This window comes from Apteryx rowi, unplaced genomic scaffold, assembly GCF_003343035.1.
Source record: "Apteryx rowi isolate R43461 unplaced genomic scaffold, aptRow1 scaffold_1, whole genome shotgun sequence".
In the NCBI taxonomy this organism is placed as follows: Eukaryota; Metazoa; Chordata; class Aves; order Apterygiformes; family Apterygidae; genus Apteryx; species Apteryx rowi.
In genome coordinates, this window is record NW_020447196.1 from 5,575,371 (window position 1) to 5,598,927 (window position 23,557).

Consider the following 23,557-nt stretch of genomic DNA (forward strand, 5'->3'; position numbering starts at 1 on the left):
GGCCGGGGCCGGGCCGGGCCGGGCCGGGGCCTTTCCGCGCTCGCGGAGGCAGCCCGCCGCGGGCACGGGGGAGGCGGGGGCAGAGCCTGCGGGCCCGGCTCGCGTCGCGCAGGAAGCCTGCGGGAGGCTCCGGGAGGCTCGGTCTCCTGTGTGCCAGCCGCTTGTCTGCGAGTAACCTCTTCTGGTTTTTAATGATAGTGGGAGAAAAATGTGTTTATAAGCTACAGTAGTGGGTTGTGGGAAGACTTAGTCATCGGTTGAAAAGTAAGGTTTCCTTTGCAGTAGTGTTGCCCCTTATTAAGGGAGAAAAGTTTCAAAAAATGTTATTGCATGAGCCTTTAGACATTACAGAAGCTTTCCTCTGTACATGAGATGCTTCTGGAGAGGTGGTCTTTTAAAACGCACCTGAGGCTATAGCTGTAGTATTATATCTCTTTTGTAAATAGGACGGATGCGGTCGGGTTGGTCCGGGTAGGTGCGCTTGGTTTGCCAGTGCTGCCGAGTGAGCAGTCTGTGGACTCTGTGCGTGTCTTGTAGCCAGCCAGCCTAGTAACAGTGGTTGGTGCTCCTTTTCTAGGTCCTCAATACTGAGTGAAGTTTCTACCCGGTCAAGGTCTAAATTGCCATCAGGCAAAAATATTCTTGTTTTTGGTAAGTAGCATATACAAGCAGTAGAGTTCTTTTTTTTTTCTTCTTCTTCTTGTAGAAACAAAATATATTTGTGTGTTTAAAATAAGATAGCCCTAGTACTAGAGTAAGTAGTGGAGAGGGTTTCTTTTGTTTAAAGATCTGCTGATTTAACTCTCATGTATCAGCTTAACTTAGCCATGCAAGTACAAGACAAACCAAAATAACCAATTAACTTGAGGATTTGAGTATGGATTGAATAACTAAATGCTGGCATTAAAATCACTTTTTTTTAAAGTGGATTTACTTGTGTGTATAGGTAAAGTGCAATACTGTTGTCACACTGACACATGTAAGTATGGTTTATTTTTATTGAGTTAAATGATGAATCTTCTTGTTGTGTAAAAGGCTATGTATTTCTCTATGCTTTGTCTTCAGGATATTCAAACATTGCTTTTTGCTGTTTTTTGTGAATTAGAACATGAAATACATACTTTTTGGATCATTTAGATTATCAAAGGGTTGTTCTCTTGCCTGAACCTAAAGAAAAGTATTTGGTGTTATAATATGCTTTTCAGTCAAACTATACAAAAATTCATATGATATGTGTGTGTGTATATATATATATTTTTAATCATCTGCCTTGATCTGGATTACATGTATTCCTCTGCCTTTTCATAGTCAGAAATAATGTGAACAAACTGATGCATCAATTTGTTAAAATTAGGTTATGTAATAAGGGATATGGTATTCTTGTCTTGAGGCCGGCAGATTTACTTTCTTTCTGGTTTATGCTGCTGTTAGATTCTTAATATAGTTTAAACAAATGGAACGTAATACTGAACAATGGAGTGCTTCTTTATGTTTGTCTTGGTATGAACTGTCAGATTCAGCTGGAAAAAAACAAATAATTATGGTTCAGAAATGGATAAGAATATTTCTTGTAAGCATGTTTTGAAAAACTTTTCTACAAAAATAAAATTAATTCTGAATGTGTCTTCCCCCCCCTCCCCCCCTGTAAAAACTTACTGGCAGGTGATGATGGTTCAGGTAAAACCACACTTATGGCTAAAATACAGGGAGCAGAGCATGGCAAGAAAGGAAGAGGACTGGAATATTTATATCTAAATATTCATGATGAAGACAGAGATGGTAAGTTCATTTTCTATGTAATCTTTCTGCTGTAATTAAGTAGCTGACATGCTTTTTTAAAAATTATGGTTTCATGAGTGTATTTTGGGTTATATCCAAGTAGCTGGTTCCAGCATTGGCTTTTTGTTTATGCTTTATGAGCTATATCAGTTTCTTAAAAGTGAAATGCGTTTTACACTCAGATTGCTCTCTGTCTATTGCCCTTCTCACAGCTTGACCTGTGTATGAGGAAAAAGCACACTTGAGCAGCTCCCTCAGGATCCATTTACTTTCAGGACAGATAATTTTTGCTGATGTTGACTTACTAGCAGATGAATTGCCATCAAGTCCAAGTGCTTATAGGTATAAAGTAACACATCCGTGAGAACTTAATTCTAAATACGGATTTCAGGGTTTAGGTCTTTAGAGGTTTCTTGCAGGGGGGACTTAGCTAAAAGTTATGTTTATTAAGTATAACTGAGACATTTTATTAGTCATAGCTGAATGCTCATTCAGAACAGAGCTTAAGATTGATAGAATCAGTATTTCCTTTTCTCAAACTGGAGAAACTTCTCTTTGCCCCCCTGTTTTTCTCTTTGTTGTGGTTGATTGCTGCCCCCCAGTATGTGGGGAGCAAGACACCATTTAACAGCAGGGAGGCGGCAGGGTCTAATGATAATGCCATTGTTAGGATAGGGACAGGAAGAGATGGGGAATGAACTAGTGATCCTTGCTCCTAAATCTGCCTCTGGCTGTCTGTTTTTGGACAAACTGCCATATCTCTTTGTGTGTTAATTTTCCTCTTTATAAAATGAGAATCATGCTACTGATCATCTTCTGAGTTTTCAGCTCAGAAGAGGGAAGCAATGAAGGTGGTTCATCCTTGTTCTTGAAAATAGGTAAACTATATCCTGTAACAGTGTTTTGGCAATGGAAATGTACTGCAGGCTTGCAAGGGTGATTAAGTACCATATGTGGCTGGTTGTTATGGAGATTTGGTCCTCTGCTCACATGATAGTAAACTGTCTTTGGATACTAAGTTAGGCACAACTGAAGGATGAGTACATTGCTTGTGTCTTCAGTGGCCATCTAACCTTGCAGTTCTCAGAAAAGCTTCTGTGCTGGAATCTTCAGTGCTGAGGCCAGTCCTGGCTTCTTGAGGTTCTTAGTGTAAGTGCTTTCTCACCAGGGACAATCTTCTTAATACTGCATAAATACTTCAGTGGAAAAAACCCCACCATTATGGGTGCCAAGACAGCCTGTGACATCAGGCTTTTTGCAGTACCAGACGAGCTGGTATTGTAAGCAGACAAATGTTTGGTGTGACATTCTTCCTGGTGCTATCAAACTTCAGGTATCTCCCTACTTTAGAAATATTTTGGGACTATTTCTGAGTATCTGAAAGTGTTAAGTACTTGAGGTGCTTAGGAGGAACTTGTCATAAGAACTCCGGTGGCAGCAGCAGGAAAAAGAGACCTTTTTGACTAGCAAACTCAGCTTGAAAATTCAGGTCTTCATGCATTCCTTTAATGGATGTGTTAGGATCTAATAATACCTGCCTTTTTCCTTTCTGTCTCATTAGTGTCATCAGCAAGCAAAATAAATAGCAAAGTGGGTCAGGACCTCCCAGCAGGCAAAGAAAACACCCTTCCTTCTCAAGGACTTGTTTTGTTTTGTTGTTTTTTTTAACTCTTTGCATACTTTTTGTGTGCATATGCCCAGGTGCAGATTTGGGAACAAAGCCTTTTAGCTGACCTATAATTGTAGGAAGCCATCAAGAAACTAAAGACAGGCTTTCAGGAGCTTACTGTCACTATTACTGTCAAATCAACCCTGGTAGCTGAAACTCCATAGTGGAGTGAGAAGGTCTTTTCATGTTCATTCCCTGGTACTAAAAGCATTTTTTGATGTCTTTTCTTTTTTCTTTTTTTTTTTTTTCATTTCAGAATAGTTTTTATTCTTTTCAGGAAAACATGTTTTGGTCATAGTGCTGAGTCATTATCTACCTCCTATGAAAATCTTAAGGGAAATCATCTTCTGCCTTGCTTCTTATTTCCTCCCCTACCCTCCCCACCCCTTCCCATGACCTCTCATCCTCTTTGGGGGATTGCTGAATTGGGCTCCCTACATCTGAGATAGAATTACTCTAGATTGCTAGATACATAACTTAATTTACAGTTACTCTTATTTTTTTCCCTGTAAGACCCAATCAGTGATTAAACTGTTCTTTCTTTTATAGAAAGGTTAAGCAAATGCATAAAAACACTTTTTTTTTTTTTAAGCGGCTAATACAGGCGCCCTCTAACTTTTGTTTTCACTGTCATCTGCCTCTTTCTTGACAGTGGCTGATACCTAGCTTGGATGACAAGATATGTATGTAACCATTAACTTGGTAATTAGCTGGTTCAGTTCTGTTTCCGTCAGACATTAGTCATTCAATGTAGCATGCACTACTTTGGTCCCTAGGTATCAGGATAACTTAGAATAAGTCCACTACTGAATCTATACCTGAAAAATCTCCTCCCTGGGGTACTATCCCAAATTCTGCCTAGGCTAAGGCATTTGTTCAAGAAGAGGTTTGGGGGCACCTGACAAGCTAGAGAGACAGACAGACAGAGAGGATTCTCCTAGATCATTAGCCTCAGGTACAATATCCTTGGAGCACATGGCTTCTTTTACATACATGACACCTTAGCTCATCTGAATGAAAGCATTTATAGCACTAGCTGTAAATTTAACTCAGAATATTAAGTGATCTTGAAGCTCAGGCCCTAGAGTCCTGTGTTCGTGGAATTTCCCAGGGAACATGGTAAGTAAGATCTAATTTTTTGCCTTTCTTTGTGATGAGCGGATGTTTTGTGCCTGTGCTGGATAGTCAGCTTTTGAGAGCTGAGAGCCTTAATGCGTGGGATGTGGAGGAAATGTTCTGCATAATTGTGTTATAAGACCTGTACTTGTAGTGTAGGTTTCAGAATCTCTTGCCGTGATGGGGCAGAGTTAAAGTGAGGATGTGCAGCAAGACAGTGAGACATGCTACATCGACTGGTAGGTGATTCGTTTTGTAGAGTACTGTGTAGGTTAGCAGGCAGTTATAAACGCCACAGAGAATTTTCAGTTGAACTGCATCAGATCACAAATGCAATACAGTTGGCTCTGACTGTACCAAATGTGCAGGTGAAGTAGAGCCGTACTGTTGTTGCACTGCTACTTGTATAAAATAAGAATCAAGTAGTCTTGGGTTTTTTTGCTTCAGGTTTGGACTGTCCTCAGTCATATCGTGCATATTCCAGTTGAACTGGTTGTTCCAGCATGAGCCAAGTGGTGCTGGTACACTGATTTCTAATGGGAAACTTGTTTTTTTGTCAACAACTTTGAAGTAGTTTTCTTGAAAATGATTTTTTCCTGTTCTGCTTCTCTTCACAGCTTGGATCAAGGATATCTATTTTAAATATATCTAATTAACTTTGATACATTTTGAATAAATGCAGGAGATGTAGCTGCAGTTCACGGAATCAACTATCTACAGTAAAATTCATCAAAGGTGGAAAACAATTTCCATGGCTAAAGGGATAATGAAACATTGACAGAATTTAGAAATGGTATTTTATCAGTTATTGTAATACTCTTTAATAAGTAGCACCTGTTTTTCAGCAGGATCTGATAATTGTTTGCTCTGTTTTATCATCTCATGTCATAGCCACTATAAAAGGTAGAGTTAACATTCACATCATATGACTAACTGGGAGCTTGATGGGGTGCTGACAAAGTTGAATTTGCCATCAAGTGCTTGTCAAAGGTGTAAACAACCACTACTGTATTTTTAAGTGTGTTTTAACTTCACAGTAAATGAAAATCACAGGTCATACCTGATGGTCTTCCTTTTACTGTAAGAAAGGAAGAAAACCTTTCATTTTCATACCACGTTATCTTTAAAAAAATTATGTCCCATATCTATGTGAATGTTAAGTGTCCGTTCTTCCTGGCAGATTGATTTCGTATAGGTAGTAGTTTCAGTCTCCAGGTTCTAGACGTTAAGTAGAAACAGAACACTTAAGTAAGACAAAGGTGCTTAGCAAACAAACTCTGTAAACTTTAGTTGTAGGCTTAAAAAAGTGACTCAGTGAATTAGACCCTTCATTAATTTTTGTTATCCAGTAAGGTCTGACAATCTTTTTTGTGATGGAAGCACTTACCACAAGAGAATCTATGGAAGTGCTAATGAGAGTTGTAAATTTTCACAGACTTAAGTTAGATATCTAAAACTTGAACATTTGCTTCAAGAAGGCATTTGTGCTATCAATGTCTATTAATAACCTTAAACCCATACAAAGCCCATTGCGTTTTTATTGACTGGTAGATTTCTCCTGGTACTATACAAAGGATCCTTCTGGGATGCAGGGGATAAGAGAACCCTGCATAGTTGTTTCATTTGTTGTTGTGTCTGTGTTCACATTATGTCTTGACTTAACCTTTCTGCTTTTCCAAACTTTTACGAGATTTTTTTCCTTCAGCTTTTGGACACTTTCTTGGCCTTCCTGTAGCTTTAGATTCATACATGCAGTGCTGTGAGGCTCCTTGGTGATATCCATGTGATGGTTTCCTGAAGTTTGTGGGGAGGGTTGGGGGGGTGGGGAGAAGGGGAGACTAACTTAAGTGATGAATATGCAAAGGAGCATTGCTTAAGTACTTGTAACTGTTTACTGCGAATTACAGTTCTGAGGTGCACAGTTGGAAGTGAAAAGATCTTTAATTACATTAAAAACATAATTGTTGGCCTATTTGTGTGATGACTGGTGTTTGAATAACTTATGACAGTAGAGGTATAATAAAAATGCTGAAGTAAGACTGCCCATATACTGCATCTAGGGTGTCATCTGTCTTTAATTTGCACTGTTTAGTAATCTTGTTTAAGACCTGATTAGAAGGACAGTATGTCTGTCTCTACTCTTTTCTCCTTTCAGTTTCTGTGGTCAAGTTTTTGTCTTTTTCTAGAGCAAGTATGGTAGTGGTTTTGATCCTGATCAATTCCTTTTTAGATTAAAGTTCTGGCAACCAGAGAGACTGTATTTATTTTATGAAGTTAAATGATTTAGAGCACAGGGCAGGGAAATATAGTGGGCCAGAGTATATAAAGTATATAGAGTATATAAAGTAGCACTTTTGAAAATCTGGGGTCTGTAGTGATTAGTTTGCTGATCCAGGTGAATTTGAAATATATGCACTATCTTGTACCTGTGGAGACTCACTGTTGATACCCCATTTTCAGTTTGTTCTATTCTTGCCAAAGTTCATGTTTGGGATAAATTTTTTTCATGTCAGCTGATTTTTTTTTTTCTTCATTTCAACAAAAACTGTCCAGTCACTATCAAAACAATGGGGGTAAGAAACACAAAAACTAAAGTACAAAATCTTGTGTCCAGTACTCGTTCTCTAAAGAGGCTACAAGTAGAAGCCAATGTTAAATCAGCATGACTTAAGAGCAGATAGAACAGCTTAAAACACAACTATTAATTTGGTAGGTTGTGAGTTTATCCTATGTTTACCCCTCCTACTCCTGTCCTGGAAACCTAAGCTGCTTATTACTTGTATCTTGTTTGTGGATTACTTCTGCTGTGAGATGTCTTTAGTATGTTAAAACAGTTTATGTGCCTGTGTGACACCTAAGGCTTCCCTGTTGGGCTCAGCTATAACGATCCCCTTTTGAACTTGGAGCTACATATGTGTAACACATATCTCTGGTTTACTTGGAATGTACATATTTCAAATTCAGCAGTGCTGTGCAGTATCTAAAAAAATGTTGTGCCAGCTGTCCTTAGTAAAAGCCAAAGAAGAGAAGTTATCTTTTAAACTAAAAGATCCTGAACTGAAGAGAAGTCTTGTTGAATGGAGGCACCTACAAAGTAATATGGGCGTTTACACATATATCTGTGTTAGAAGCAAACAGGCAAGACCTGCTGGTAGCCAGGCTCCAATCTTCCATTTAACACTGTATTATACTCTTCTGTTTACTCATAGACTAGCAAAGCAAAGAGCTAACATCTTTTGAGTTACAACTGTACCATTTCTTTTCAGATCATACTCGCTGTAATGTTTGGATTCTGGATGGAGACCTGTACCATAAAGGGCTGTTGAAGTTTGCAGTTTCTGCAGAATCCCTGCAAGACACCATTGTAGTCTTTGTTGCAGATATGTCTAGACCTTGGACTGTTATGGAGTCTTTACAGAAGTGGGCCAGTGTCTTGCAGGAACATATTGATAAGCTGAAAATTCCTCCAGAAGAGATGAGAGACATGGAACAGAAGTGTAAGTTTTTGTGCATCCCCATACTCTTGTCCTTTTCTACTGGCTCTGGAATCTTTAGGGTAGCTTTCTAGAAACTTTTTTTTTTCTTTTTGCTAACCTTCTTTTGTAATGATAAATTTCTCTAGATTTGTGTTTTGAGAATGAGTTGGCTAAAAGTTACTTTGAAGTTGTGATTACAACTCTAATTCAAATAGACTCTATTAGACTTTAAAAGAACTCTTTCATTTTTGCCATGTTAACAAAACTTCAGGTGAATTAATGGTCTAAATACCTTGCAGTAATGAGATCTTGGTTATTAATTTTAAAAAGGCCAGTTATTAACAAGCTAATTTTATATGGAATCACAGTTTTAAAATAATGGCAAGAATCAATAGAAAAACATATCCACTTTCTTTCAGTATCCCGCCAGGTCCCATTCCCTACTGTGCTTGTTTTCCAATAGGTTTCCTTATTTTTTTTTCCTTGTTTCTTGTGAGCCTCAGACCATGATCCTGATATGTCTAGTTGTCTCTCAATAGAGCCGTTCCTCCCCTGTGACTTCGGGAATGTTGTATAGATTAACCTTCTTTCCTGGCATATCCGTGGCAGGAAAAAATCTGGCACTGGCAAGCAGTTATCACTGCAGAATTGTTCCTGGAGCCTCTGTTCTTTTCGTATTTATTTATTTTTATTTATATTGAATTACTCCAAAATAAATTCCTTCAGTGGAAAAGATCTTAGCAACATGCATTCCTTTTCAGCTGAGGTGTAGATTTAGACAGATCCTGGCTGGCTGCTGCTTTTGTTCATGGCTGGTGGCTAGCTGTACAGGAGTGTCTAAACCTTGTAAACGCTGTCTAGTAGCTTCCTTGGATTCGCTTTAAGGAGTGGTGTGATCTGTTTGGCATGTGAACATTCAGATGTATCTGTATGGCTGATCTCCTTTCTGAATGTTAAATATTGCTTCCCAAAAGGGTGGTGCATACAGCATACTGATTGGAGTTTATACTTAAGGATTGAAACTGTCTGGGGTTTGATCATCAGGCTATTGGTAAAAAAGATAAAATCTGGCAGTTTGTAAGAGGAAAAAGCATTCTTACATGGGGGGGCAGTCGATAGGATAAGAGGGGAGGGTAGAAAGGCTATACTTAGCTACTTCTAGTCTCAAAATACAACAGTTAACCCAGATTTGTATTTTGCTGAGACATACTAAAGTTTATGACAGTCCAAATAAATGTGGATTTTTTGTGCACTTGAAGTTGAATTTTCAAAAGAGAAGTGTTCTCAGCTTCACTAAGAATGTACTGCGTGGAAGAGCCAGTTACAGTTATGGCAACGTTTTAGCACAGTGTTTGGGGAACCTAGAAGACATTCGAGTAGTACTATCATAAAGATTTATAAATTAAAGTATCTTAGAAGTTACTAGTTTCTCTTGCACTTTAATAGAATCGAGAGAGAAAGAAAATTTAGGGAGAGCCTCCTACTGCATGGGCTGCAGAACTCTGCTGCCATCCTATGGCTGAGCAGTGAACTTCAGTCCAGTATCGTGATGCAGGTAAAAAAGGGCTGTCTCCATTCACAAACTTTCCTCCCACATCTTCTCTCACTTGCTGTATAGGACACTTATGTCATCTCTGATACATATCTCTTAAGTTCTTGCATCCAGACTATGCATTAGGTCAAATCTGTGCTCAAAACTTTGGCCGTCACAATTTGTAATTTTCTTGACAGTGTAATTGTTCCAAAAGTAATCCCTAGTATAATTGTGACTGTTATTAACAAAACTCCCTTGACGGTATAAAGCACACATCCATGAAGAACACTTTGTGACTACAGTCCACCAAGAAAGCTATACTGGCAAAGTTTTCCTTACTAAAATCCTCCTCCATATGCTTTCTAGAATAAGCTGTCACTTAGAAAATTGACAAGGGACTGTGTTTTAATAGCTCCAATATGAGAAAAACCTGGATAATCAAGTACATATGTAAAGTTGGCAGTCAAAACACAGAGAAAGGGTGTAGAATGAAAAGATGTACCAAATTCACACTGGTAAAGCCCCATTGCAGCACAATGTCACATGGATATCTGTGTGCCTAGACTTCAGCTTGTATAACTATATTCCTTTACACTTGCTTCTAGACTTAAGCTGGCTCATGTGTACCAAGCTGAGCGTCTGCATTAGCTATTACCCCAAGCAGTTCCAGTAAACAGTGGTTCTTGTTACTAGAATAAGCTTTCTCGTGTTACCCCACAAGCATCCATCTGAAGTGCTGCTAGGTTGTTCTTTCTCCCTTACTAGGATCTTATTACCAATTTCCAGAAATCCTTTTGTTAGCTCACCACTCTCTACTGAATTGGACTTTAGACTGCTTGTCTTTGCCTTCAAGGTTTTTGTGGCCCTTCCCCACCCAGCCTTTTGTCTTGTGTTTGCTATTTGAGATACTGACTCTTGACTTTACTGGGTGGATGATGCTAGGCTCCATCTGGTATATGAGGAATTTTCCCTTTGTGCTAAGGAGCTTCCAGAATGGAAGGGCAGGACACACATACGGAAGCAACAGGCTGCTTTGAAAGAAATTGGATTATTCAGAGTATACCAAGAACATTGTCTGCACTGATGCCTATTGCTGAGCTGCATATATATATTTTTTAGAACTGTGGAAGTTCCTTGTTTAAAAACTTGACTAATGTGGATTTAAATAAATTATGTCAATTCAAATGTTCTAACTTAATTCAGATTCAAATTCTGATAAATCATTGTTTATATGACACATACTGAATTATTTCAAGGAAAGTCTGTAAAAAATTTTTCTTTTGCATCCCTAGCAGAGCAGAAAAAGATATCAAAAATCATGAAATGCAGAAATGAAGTATGCTGGTAAAGTAGCTATTGTATTAATTTCTTTTGGACTATTCAGAGCTAAAGACTGTAAATACAGTAACACATTTATCTGAAAACTGTTAAATAGTGATAAACAGATTGGGGGTTTTATTGCATCTAGAACAATCAAACCTAAGAATAATTGGATTGCTTTCTTGGCTGATACTTCATTACAAGTCACTTGCTCCTGTGACATGCATGCTATCTGTTCTTATAGTTATCTTTCAGTAGCTCTGTGGAAATAAGCAGTGCATGAGAACAAAACAATTAACAGGAAATTTGCATTTGCTTGCTGTGTCAAATGCAAAAATATCCATTTATTCCATTAAATAGAAATAAAGGGCAGCTTATCTAGATATGTCACAAGTTTGATAGAGCACTGTAAATGAAGTGTTTTTTTTTTTTTTTTTTTTTTTTTTTTTTTTTTTTTTTTTTTTTTTTTTTTTTAATAGCATACTATCAATTTTCAAATGTAATAGGCCATCCTTAGTACTCTGGACATTAATGGTAGGTGGCAGAGTATTAGCTGCTTCTCTTTAGATGTCTAGGCATTTTTCTAGCTTCTTATGTGCAGTGTTTTATTTGTATTTCCTGTTCAAACGAAGAAATTTAAACCAAAGTGTTCTTTCTCTGCTTCTTAATGAAGAAGAGAGGTTATTGTTTATACCATATGGAGTCTGATTACTTAATATGAATTATGTGGAGGAGAAAATATTGATAGTTTTCCTTTCCTTTTTTTTTTTTTAATTTTGAAAAGGTTTATGCAAGCAGTTTGGGTACATGATGAACTTTATGTCCATTAAAAGTTTGAAAGTGGAGGTCAAGTGAGAAAGTGATAGATACGGGAGGTGAGGAAAAGGTTTGTTAAATTACTGTCTGACAAAGAAACATTTGAACTGAAATGGATTTTTTTTTTCTCTTAGAATACATCTTGCTCATAAGAGGTAGCCTGACAACACTTGCGATACAGGTTTATTTAGGTATAACAAGACTAAGTTTTGAATGGGAATGAGGAGTGAATAAGAGTCTTGAGAAATTGTTTAAGAGCCTGTTGGGAACTGGCATTTTAACCACTTCAAGTGATTCCAGAAACAAGTGTATCTATTTTCAAGATCGAGTAGTTAGAGATTCTTAAGATAGGTCTTATCTGCTTATAACTGTATTTACTTGTCCAGCAGAGACCTTTGTCAACTAAAGCTGAGGGTATTCTGTAGCATTTCTCAGTCCATACGCCTCATTAACAGTCCACAACAACAGTTCATATCCACAGCGAAGGTTTTTCTCTCTCCGTACATGGATCAATCAGAGTGAGATACAGCCTTGCTGATAACTGGCCAGTGATGGATGTTGTGTGGTACTATTTATTCCTGGGGAGAGGGAGGAGTTGGGAATCTCTGCTTTCTAGGGCTGTAGTCTTCATACCTGTTAAGCAAAAATTCATGGAGATGTGCCTCAGATTTCTGAAATTTCTATGTTGCATTTGCTTTTCTTTCCCAAATTTGATAGGTTTTATACTAATAAATACCTTAATAAAGAAAAGATTTTTCTCCTTTGATATGAACAAGCTAAGGAAACTAACATTGTCTATTTAAATTGCTGTATTAAATTGAGAGCAGTATTGTGAAATATTCTCTTACACCTTTTGATTTCAGCAGATATATTAAAATGATTGGTATTGATATACATGTCTTGACAAGAAGATATACTTGTCTTCCATAAGTGATTCCTATCATGAGAAACTAGGAAGAGTCCAGTTGAATAGTGAAATGTGTACTTGTTTTTAAACTCTTTTCTAGTTAAATATTCTAGAATTAAATGGCTTTTCTTGAGACAGTTAATAAAAATTTTAAATATGCAGTATGTTTAATATAATTTAAATTTCCAGTTGCTTAATTTGAAACAGTATTAGAAAAAAACATGCTTTTGAGAACATTGTGAAAACCTCTCCACCAGAAGGCACTGCCTCTCCAATTTTAGGTAAAAATAACTGTATTTGGATATAGTTTGTTTCGTTGATTCTTTGGAGATATTGAATTGGTGGTTGAAAGTCTTAATGGTTTAAGTTTAAAAAAAAAAAAAAAAAAAAAGTTTTGTTCTGGACTAGAGCTCCCCTGTCTTCCACAAGAATCACCCCATTTCCTGTTTCTAGTGAAAGTTGTAGACTGTGCAGCTTTGAATAGAAGAATTATTTTTCTGATTTGTTCTTCCTTCCCCATCCCCATTCTGTCACCGAAATGTTTCATATTTTGAAAGGGTACAGTGAGTTGACCTCATTTTGCAAGCTTTGAGTTATAAACTTTGCCAAAGTTTTTTACCAGTTCCTAATCCTCACAAGTATCTGCTGGCCTGCACTGCAGTAGCAGTTCCTTCCCTGTCACATGGGTGGATCTGCTGCACAATTGTCTCCGTGAATGTCTTGGAGATTCAGAGCTTCTTTGAAGAGTTCTCCTTTCAGTTCACACAATCAGTCTGCTCCCTCTGTGACCGTTTCTAAAATAAAGATGCCTTCGTGGGAACAAGTCGTGGAGCTTTGCCTGCCCCCTTTCCTCCAAGGGCTCTTCGTGGCCAAGAGAGGAGGAGGCTTCAGGTGGGATAGACATGAGAGGGGGGAGCCCCGCGCCCCCAGGAAATGGGGTGCCTGGGAGGAGGCACGTCCGCTAAGTGATAGGTCTGGTCTGCAGCTTTCGTCCTGAAAAAACACACAAAAGGAGGTGGTTGCAGCCCAGTTTTGATAAACCATGTAGGGATCACAGTGCACTTCCAAAACAATACTATTTTCTTAGACATGTCAGTGTTTGATAGTACTTAATATTATTGGAACCCTCATCATTGCCATACACTGTCAGTTTTCCCTAGACTCTGTTGTAGGTTTTCAGAATGTAATTGAGTCTCTTCAGATAATGTTTAAAAGTCCTTGAATCTAATATTTATGCAGTATATATTTTATATATTTATAGCATCTGACTCCTGTAAGACAGAGGGTAGAGTAATAGAAACTTAAATTAAGTGATGCATTATAAATAGGAGTAGCTGTTTCAGTCTGGCGTTTTCTGTGTCCGTTTACATTTTGACCGTGCTTTTTTCAAAAAGTTCAACCGAATACAAATTGAGTATAGGTTAGATTGCTAAGATACACCTATATTTTCTGTTGTGAACACCCCTAAGATGAAATGCATTGAATTGAGGAATGTGTATTTTTGCATACTATAGCTTTTGCTGCTAGTTTTGGTGTTTTGTAATAGCTCCAAATTGCGCTTGATTTAGCTTGACATAAGTTATGGGTGAGGACAGTTGTTGTGTTTGAAAGGGCAACAAGGATGCCCTTTATTTAATCATGGATTCTGTTCTCATGTAGTGCCTCATTAAAAATAAAAAATAAAATAAAATAGAGATTTCTAGTTAGTCATAGATATAATTATTTTAATTCAAATTCTGATTTAAAAAGAAAAATCAGTTTGTTTTGCCTGATAAAGATCTCTCTCTTCATAGTTATAAAAGAGTTTCAAGAGTATGTAGAACCTGAAGAAGGCTACCAAGGATCACCGCAGAGAAGAGGCCCTTCTGGCCAAGAGGATGAAAGTGTTTCTTTGCCACTTGGAGAAAATGTGCTGACTCACAACCTTGGTATTCCTGTGCTGGTAGTTTGTACAAAAGTGAGCTTCTAGTTCTGTTCGCTATTACGGAAAAATTTGACTTACTTTTAGAAGACATGCTTTATACTGACAAATGCAAGACAGGAGTCTGGATTAATAATAAAGGGATTTCTTTTAAAAGTAGGCTTCTACCATCAATGTCAATTTTTGTTTTTGAAGAAGGGTAATAATCGTCTTGTTATATGCTAATTACTTTATATTTTGATTTATTGGTGGCATTTTAAAATTAAAGGCTTAAAGTAAATGTGATAAGTGTGTGCGATATTAAGGAAAATATATTGAGATGTGCTGGGATTAACTGGCTGGCTTGTTTTTGGTTTTGTTTTTCTCCTTCCCAGTGTGATGCAGTGAGTGTACTAGAGAAGGAGCACGATTACCGAGAAGAACACTTTGATTTCATTCAGTCACACATTCGTAGATTCTGCTTACAGTGTATCCTTACTACTCTGAAGAGATTTACTGAAATATGGAAGCAAGGAAATATCTTTCAGTGTAGAGTTGCATGTAGAGTTAACCTGAGAAATTGTACTTTAGAATTGCTTGCTATTTAGTAATTTGCTGTGTAGCATTTGTAGTTTTTTAAATGTTTCGAGATGTGTAAAACTTCTGTTAATTTTTAAATTCTGTGTGGGATTTTGAGCTTTTGTTTCTTTACAAAGGATTTGTGTTGCATTTCTTAAGGGTGTGTAAGTGAGTTTTTTTTTGTTTTTGTTAACTCCCCGAACTTGCAGTTTTCACGTAAAACCCAGACGGGATTAAGGGGATTACATACCTAGGAGGATAGGTAATTTTTTATGTATGTCAAACAAAAGCAGTGTGAGTTTTCTCCCATTATTTCCCCTCCCTATAGCTAGGGAGGGGAAACTAACCCCTCCCAAAAGCTATAACTATAGCTTTCAACTTGATTTGCTACCTAAAAATAGGGCTGTTAGATATGTGACCTTTAGCTCCTGTTTTGAAATTCTTACTATCATTTGAAAAAAATGTATCTTACATAATTTTCCTTAAATGAATAATCAGATGGAGCTGCCTTGATTTATACATCAGTTAAGGAGGAAAAGAACCTTGACCTGTTGTATAAGTACATTGTACATAAAACATACGGTTTTCAGTTTACCACACCTGCCTTAGTGGTAGAAAAGGATGCAGTTTTTATGTAAGTCAATTATATAAAAGATATTCTTTCAAACTGTTTTCTATTGAAACACTACCCTTCATATAAACATAATGAAGGTATTACTTTAGTGCATTATTATTTTAGTGTGTTATATTCTTAAGCTGGAAATTGAATGTGAAATGCTGTAACAAACTTAACTTCCATCTGTTAGAAAAAAGTAAAAAAACATCTAGAGCATGCTGTCTGGTTCTGAAAAAAAGTGAACTCGAATGGTTTGTGTCATTCAAAAGCTTGCTATATGAGTCTTCTGAAATCCTGGATTAAAAAAAGTTTAGTGCGCATTACTTGGGTTACTTGACTCAGAATATACCATATGAGCTTTTTAATAGCTTTTGAATTTAGCTGAAAATTAGGACAGGCATTTAATGAACTTCCCTTGTTCAGGTAGAGGGCAGTAAATATATGATCTCTGTAGAAGTATTTTTTGTGACTGGAAAGGCAAAGCTTTCTTTCAAATTTGTGTATAGACCTGCTGGTTGGGACAATGAAAAGAAAATTGCCATTTTACATGAAAACTTCACAACAGTGAAACCAGAAGATGCATATGAGGACTTCATTGTAAAACCTCCTGTAAGAAAGGTATGGGGTTGACTGTTGTTCCTTCCGTTTCCTGCCCTTTCCCACCCTACGAATTAATACAGTTTTTCTTGAATGGCTGGCAATACTAATGTAAGGAACGGTGTTAAAACAGTAGCCTCTTTCTTCCCTTTTGATGACCAAACCATAAAAACAGTTCAGTTTCTATTTCTAATGAGAAAATATTGTCATTCAGCAGTTAGTCCATGATAAAGAGTTGGCAGCAGAAGATGAACAAGTATTTCTTATGAAGCAACAGGTAAGAAAAAGTCCTTACTAAACAAGATTTCACTTTAAGCTCACCATTGTTATTGCCCTGTTTTCCATTACTCACTCGCTTCACTAGATATCCACTGTACAGTTTTGCAAATTAAGATGTAATTGTGAAATAAGATTTTTATTTTAATGCATAAGAGTAGAAAATATGGCCACTCATCTGGTGCGCTGAAAGGAAAAATGTGTTGAAAACAGAAAACATTTACATTTCAAAGCAGAACAACAAAGTATTTGAAATTTCTCAACATAGATGTGTTGTTCTGTAAAATAAAAATACTTTTAAAACATAACATCTTAGCACTGTAGTTTTCTAACGGCCAGAGACATTGAAAGGCTTTGAGGTGTTAAATTTGACAATGCTAAATCTTGTTATTTTCTTTGCTAATGATTCCCTATAGACTTGATTATAAATATCATAGAGGATTCAGACTTGGGTGTCTGTGGTTCTGGAAGGTCTGTGTAAGGCAAAGGACTGAAACTTAACTTACTCATTTTAACTTTGTCTTCTGGCGGTAAAGTCTGGACATCTCTAAATATCAGAGACAAAGTCTATAAATATCAGAAAGTAAATGATCAAATAAATTAATGGTCAGTTAGCTTCACTGTATTTTATTCCTTTAGTTTTTCTGGAGTATATTTAAAATCCTTAATGTGTTGTTTTTGCAGTCATTCCTTGCCAAGCAGCCAGCAACGCCTACAAGAGCATCAGTAAGTAGATTCCAGAGAAGAGTAGGAGGTGTTTTGTTTGGTTATTGAAAAAGGCCCATCTCTTTCCTGAATTAAAAGCATATTCTGATGAACAGTGAATGATTCTAATTTCTAGAGATTCAGTTTGTAAATACAAATGTAAAATACATAATCTGCCCAAACCACAGAAAATTCAGCATTATATGGCAATATTTTAAAATCCTGTGGAAACAGAAATACCTGATTATTGAATGGAAAATCTCCTATAGTGATTTATCTTCTCACTTATTGTAGAGGCGCATGCCCAAATTCAACTTGTGTTGGTGGGTTTTTTGCCTTTTTTTTTTTTTTTCCAGTGTGCGTTTACACTACAGTACCAGTATAAAGGTTAAAAAAGCAATTTGTATTTAATGTTACATTTACTTTATGTAATTAATCCATTTAAATTGCTCACTGACTTGTGTGATTTGGACTATTTTGTTTAAGGAATCTCCTGCAAGAGGACCTGCAGGATCCCCAAGAACTCAAGGCAGAGCTTGCCCCACCAATGTACCCAGTGCCTCACCAATAACATCAGTTAAGAAACCGGATCCAAATATTAAAAGTATGAATTAGCATTTTTAGTATTTTTATCATGTGTTATTTCCCTTTAAAATTCCTTTTATATATAAAGATTCTGGAGTATATTCACTAATTAGTTTAATACCAGGAATGAATTTATGACATGAATCCTTAGCTGCAAACTTGATTTTCTGCTATTACCAAGAAGCCAGATTAATTCCTTAAGTTGCCTTAACACATTTATTATGCATAAGTTCGATTATTAGAGTGGACATTAAACTACATATAATTTTAGAATTTGTATCACTTAATCTGGAATCGACGATGAAACCCATTCCTTTTATTAAACCCTCTTTCAGAATGTCATTTCCTATAGTACCTGAAATAACTTGGAACTTAACCACTTCCCCCACACCCTGCCCACCCACCCACCCACCCAAGCCCCTAAGATGTAGCTCCACATTGTTGACTGGTTTCTTTCCTGTCTGTGCATTAAGAAACTAGGTAGGACCAATATTGCTTTAAACTGTGTATTTAATATTGTACTTCACTTAACATGGATTAAAATACTCATCCAATTCTAGATCTCATCTCATTGTTGTATATCCGAGTTCTGACTAACAAAAAGTAGTGTGACATGGAAGACAACTTTAAAATTTCTATAGCAGTTTATAATAAACATATAAATCTTTTAATTGCACACTGTACATTCATACTTTTGTTTCTTGGCTTCTACATTTAGAAAAAACAAAAACATACAAATGTTTAGACTGAAATTGTGTCCCCCATCCCAGAAGCGCAGTAATGTGCTTTCGGTCATCTGTGCCTCTGCTGAACAGTGCAAAGGACTAATGCCCTAAAATAGGGATTGGGTAAGGGAGAGACTCTCCAATATTTGAGGTTTATCTCCTTGATTGGTGAGAGTGAGTTACATACATATAGAAAAAACAAGTTCTGTGATTCACCAATAATAACTGTTTGTGATTTATTTGTTTATTTAGATAATGCTGCAAGCGAAGGTGTCTTGGCTAGTTTCTTTAACAGTCTCTTGAGCAAGAAGACTGGCTCTCCTGGGAGTCCTGGTGCTGGAGGAGTGCAAAGTGCAGCCAAGAAATCAGGTAATGGATGTGTTTTTGCAGGCTGTTTTGCATATTTTTAATAATTTGGCTCACATTAATCTATATTTATTTATCATTTAAGCTGGCCAGTGAAGTGGTAGAGCTTGACAGATGATAGAGCCAAAATATGAAGTGTCTCAGAAAAGAGCTAGACCCCTGCAACTTCACAACTCTGTGACTTCTATTGAGTCTGTCATAACTTGATTTGCTGAGTGAAATTGCACTGCTGGAAAATAAATACAAATGAGTCCTGATTGTATTCAGAAAGTGCTAATTTTTTACTTTAGAATTCATTGCCTCCTTGACACTTAAATACTACTTGAAAGGAATTCAGTTTATTGGCTTTGGACTGTAGTTTCCAATCAAACCACTGAATTCTCCCCAGAATTCAAGTTTAAATGAATTACTTCCTGTGACAGCTTGAAGTTATTCTCTCATTAATTATATAATATTGTGATCCAGCGCAACTGATTACACTGATCAGATTCTTTCTGCATGTGTGCCTGTGTCCTCATTTTATGAGATGTTTGCTGATGAGTAATTGCACCAGTTTAGATGAAAATAAAAGAAACCCATCAGAATATTTGGTATCTATACAGAGTTCAGTTTTCTAAAACACATAGTTGTTCCATCCAAAATTAGAAATTCACTTCTGTGCCGATGATTTAACTGTTTCATTTTGATATTGGAATTCCTGTCACTCCTTACACTCCGGAGCTTTACTTACTTCCAAAATTATTTCACTGCTAAATTATTGATAGAAGTTCTTCTGATCCCAGACTTGTGAAATCGCTCAAAAATAATAGTGATGCCAAAACCACAGTTTCTGATGTTTAAAGCAGAGTGTAAGGCCCAGACATTCTGAACTGGATATAAAAAAAATATTTGATGTCAGACACAGCGATGATATAGGTGGAGAGAACCAGAACAGTTGTTGGAGCATATGTATTTGAACTGAAACTATTCCTGGAGAAAGAAACAAAGGGATCTTTTGAGATGGGGAGGAGGTTTATGTGACTTTCCATGTTGTGAAAGCTCAAAAATGGCTAGAATTTGATTTATGGGAGGTCAGTATTTTTGTTTTTTAGAATGGTGAATTCTGTGAATTGTTTCCATTATGCTATAGCGTAACGGAAACATTTGTTATCCTAGTTTACATAATTGTTCTTAGCAGCTATAAAAATGCCTAGGAGCAGCCCTACAGAAATGGCTATATCTGAAATAAGGTGGGTAGCAATGCATAATATAGTAGAAGAGTCTTAATCCAGAGTGCCCTCTTCAGTTAAACACTGAAAGGCACCTCCTACTTCATCAAGTGCAGCATCATTCTGTTACAGACAGCAATATCAAATTAACTGTTTTCACAGAAATAGGACTAGAAGTAATTTTTAGAGGTTGTTTCATCCATGCCCATTGTCTGGGGCAGGACCAGTTACATCAGTATTCCTGGCTAGTGATTAAAAAAAAAAAAACACAGCAACTCTGAAATAGTGGATATAATTTCAGCTCTCTGAGAGGTCTATTCTAGTACTTTATTTCTTGTTTTTTTTTTCTATTGTATATTCTGTATTTCTTAATCCCAGTACTAATTGTCTTGTTCTAGTGGACACAGAGAACAGTGTATTCCCTTTCTCTTTGCAGCAGTCTTCTGCATGCTTGAAAACTATTATCCTTTCTTCCTTCGTTCTTGTCTGGACTACAAAAATACACTTCTGTCGGTCTTTCCTCATAGGAAGTATTTTCTATGGCTCTGATAATTCTTACTGTTCTTCTTCGGACTGTCCACTGAGATGATGTTTCTTTTGGTGCTCAAAAATGGACAAAGTACTTCAGACAAGGCTTTGCCAATTCTAAGTAGGGATTATTTAATGTTTTATGTATTGTACTCTTGTTTAAAACATCTTGGCATGATGCTAGCTTTTTTGCATCTGTATGTTATTGATCAGGATTTGTTATAATAATACAGCCAGTTTAGTGCAGTTTCTGCTTTCTAGTAGGATGTTTTTCAGCTTGTATCATATTACCTGAATATTTCCAAAGGTAGTACTTTTTGCTTTATCATTGTTTTGCATTCTATCATTATGCATCATTTTGATAATTTATATGGATAACTTTTTACCTCTAATCCTTTCTTTCAAAATCCTTTTGTAGTCCCTTCCAGCATGCTTGCCTGCATATCTGATAACTTCAACAATTGGGCAGAGTACGTTGCTGTATAAAAATAGTGGCTGGTACTGTGGGTAATTAATGAAGTTTATTTTTAAAATTATAATACACTCATTTTTCTGAAATATCAAGACTTTTTGTAGTTATATATATGACAGTCATGTTTGATGTAATATCAACCGCTTCTCCCTTCTCCACAGGACCTGTTACCCTATCACAGAAAGAAATTTGGTTGGCTTGACAAAACTTGTGGGTAACAGATCGATGTTGATTGTTGTGCTGGTAGGCTGTTTGTAAACCCTTAAAACGTACTTGCAGTTTCTGGAAGAATACTAGAATAAAAACTAACTGGTCTGTAGTGGGCTTGACTCTTTTCTATTTCATTCTTCATGAACATCATGTGCCTTTCAGGAGATTTCAAAGATAACTAATGGCTATGTGTATACATACATACATCTTGTGCTAACATTAACTTCTAGTTTGAATAGCTCATTTTTCTCCTGATACACCTAGAGACAGCAGTCACCCATCCTTTAACTTTGTTTTGTTAGACAGCCTTCTGTTAGAGATTGAGCTCTATTTTCCTTGCTCGTTTCTTCTTCATTAGTTTCCATTTTTTGGTTCATCTTTCTTGAACACGAGTTAGAATTGTATGCAGCACTCCAAATATATCTCATTGTAGTGCCTGATATAGCAGCAATGATACTTCTTTCTTTGGTGGAAGTACCTTTCCTGAGTGATCCCAGGATCACAGTTGGCTTTTCTTCGCTGCATCACATTGGCAGCTAATGATCATCCCCTGATTTATGGAATTGAAGAGTCAGCTTTCACTCACAAGAAAATTTGCCTGTTCTTTGCCAGCTGATGTTCTCACATCTTATATTCAACCAATATAAGATTAAAGTTTCCTGAGAAGGTAAGGGCTCCTAATACTGGTATCTGAAAAGCTCTCATTTAGTTTATAAGGCGACTGATGCTGGTGATAACAGAAAAGCATACTTTTTTGTGGAAGAGTTGAGGAAAAGATCTTAAAATGATGATTTTGTAGCCTTATTTATGGCAAACTCTTCTATACTAGTAAATATACTAAAATGATCTTTGTAGTGATTTTGAATGTCTTGTCTTAACTGTTTAAAGAACCCTAAGTTTTCAGGAGGCTGCCATTAAAAATATTTAAAGAGACCATCTATTTCTCCCACAGCTGTGGATACCCTGTGGTTGAAATTTTGAGATTCTGTCACAGAATGAAGGAAACATTGTGGATCTCAATATATCAGTCAGACTAAATGATTTGTTTCTGCTATGTTAACTCATGTTTGAGAGAACTCGCTTGTCTTGGCAGATGCTGCTGTTCTGTCTGTTTGCATGCAGCCTGATTCTTGGCCTGTCTTACTTGCCTTTCTGTTGCTGGTCTCTTTCCCCCATGCGTAGATCTTGATACTTCAGAGAACTTCAGTGGTGGGTGGGTTGTGTTGCAGATTTTTTTCTTCTTGTGGACTTCTAGATGTAAAAAGTATTCCTTTTATATTCACAAGAAGATTCTTTCAAATTCTAAGATTTGTCTTCACCCTTCTTGTGCAGTAGATGAAGAACTATGGTTCCTTGCTCTCATTCTAATCTAGAAAAGAATATGTATATGAGTACGTAACTCGCATTTAATTGCCAAGGACAATACCATCTTTGACAATATTCTGTAGGAAAACTGAAAGCAAATGTCAATTTAATTTAGAGTGGAGGGGAAGTTTTTATTTTCCTAAAACCAGCTTCTTGTATTTCTTTTCCTTTGAAAGATGCTCACCTATGATGGCAGTAGGGGAGAGTATGTAACCTACATATCATACAACAATTTGGCAATGTTTTTCTGGTGTAAAATAAGGTGGTTGCAGGAGGCAGCTGTTTGGTATTGGAGGCTTAAGGGTCCAGTTCATCCAGCACACACAAAAAAAGAGTTTTTGTTTAGGCCTACTTTTGTTTGAGATTTTTTGTTTGATTTTTAATGTTAGGGGGTTGTTGGGATTTTTGTGAATTTGTGTGTGTGTTTTGACTCAAGGTCTACTTAGTCTACAAAAAAAGGGTTTTGTGTTGTAAGTTATAAACACATTTATATTACAGTTAATGTACTAATTTTTAAATTTAATGTAAGTACTGATGCTTTGAATAGATGCTATTAATAATACTGTGGCTTATGACTAGTGTTTAAATCTAAAACCTTTTCAGTGATTAGAGATAACCTTTTAACTTGGTTATGTCTTTGTACTTCGGAAAAAAAAACTTAAATCTCTAACAGTCAAGTCTTGCTGCCTTAATGTTTTCAGCATGTACCCTGGAAAAAATCCACCTAATATTTCACACACATTTGAGCTGGAAAACAGATGCTTGTTAAATTCTTTGGCTATGTAAGGAAGTGGTACATGGTTATATA

General features: G+C 36.7%; 1 protein-coding gene across 6 annotated transcripts in view; it reads left to right on the forward strand.

Moving 5' to 3' along the window:
* The first annotated feature begins 436 nt into the window (after nt 1-436).
* DYNC1LI2 (dynein cytoplasmic 1 light intermediate chain 2) overlaps nt 437-23,557 on the forward strand; it is a 31,062-nt gene continuing 7,941 nt past the window's right edge. For 4 of the 6 annotated variants that reach the window (XR_003252248.1, XR_003252246.1, XM_026058319.1 and 1 more), the window contains exons 1-12: nt 437-471; nt 578-651; nt 1,663-1,779; nt 7,831-8,061; nt 14,411-14,574; nt 14,913-15,006; nt 15,595-15,730; nt 16,219-16,330; nt 16,524-16,586; nt 17,270-17,311; nt 17,777-17,894; nt 18,853-18,969. Coding sequence is in view for 4 of the 6 variants with exons in the window: in XM_026058319.1 (XP_025914104.1) it covers nt 452-471; nt 578-651; nt 1,663-1,779; nt 7,831-8,061; nt 14,411-14,574; nt 14,913-15,006; nt 15,595-15,730; nt 16,219-16,330; nt 16,524-16,586; nt 17,270-17,311; nt 17,777-17,894; nt 18,853-18,969 (1,288 nt within the window). In the remaining 2 variants the exon portion in view is untranslated. Of the gene's footprint in view, nt 472-577; nt 652-1,662; nt 1,780-7,830; nt 8,062-14,410; nt 14,575-14,912; nt 15,007-15,594; nt 15,731-16,218; nt 16,331-16,523; nt 16,587-17,269; nt 17,312-17,776; nt 17,895-18,852; nt 18,970-21,335; nt 22,053-23,557 lie in introns of those variants that run through there. The other 2 variants (XM_026058354.1, XM_026058330.1) reach the window with 2 other exon arrangements.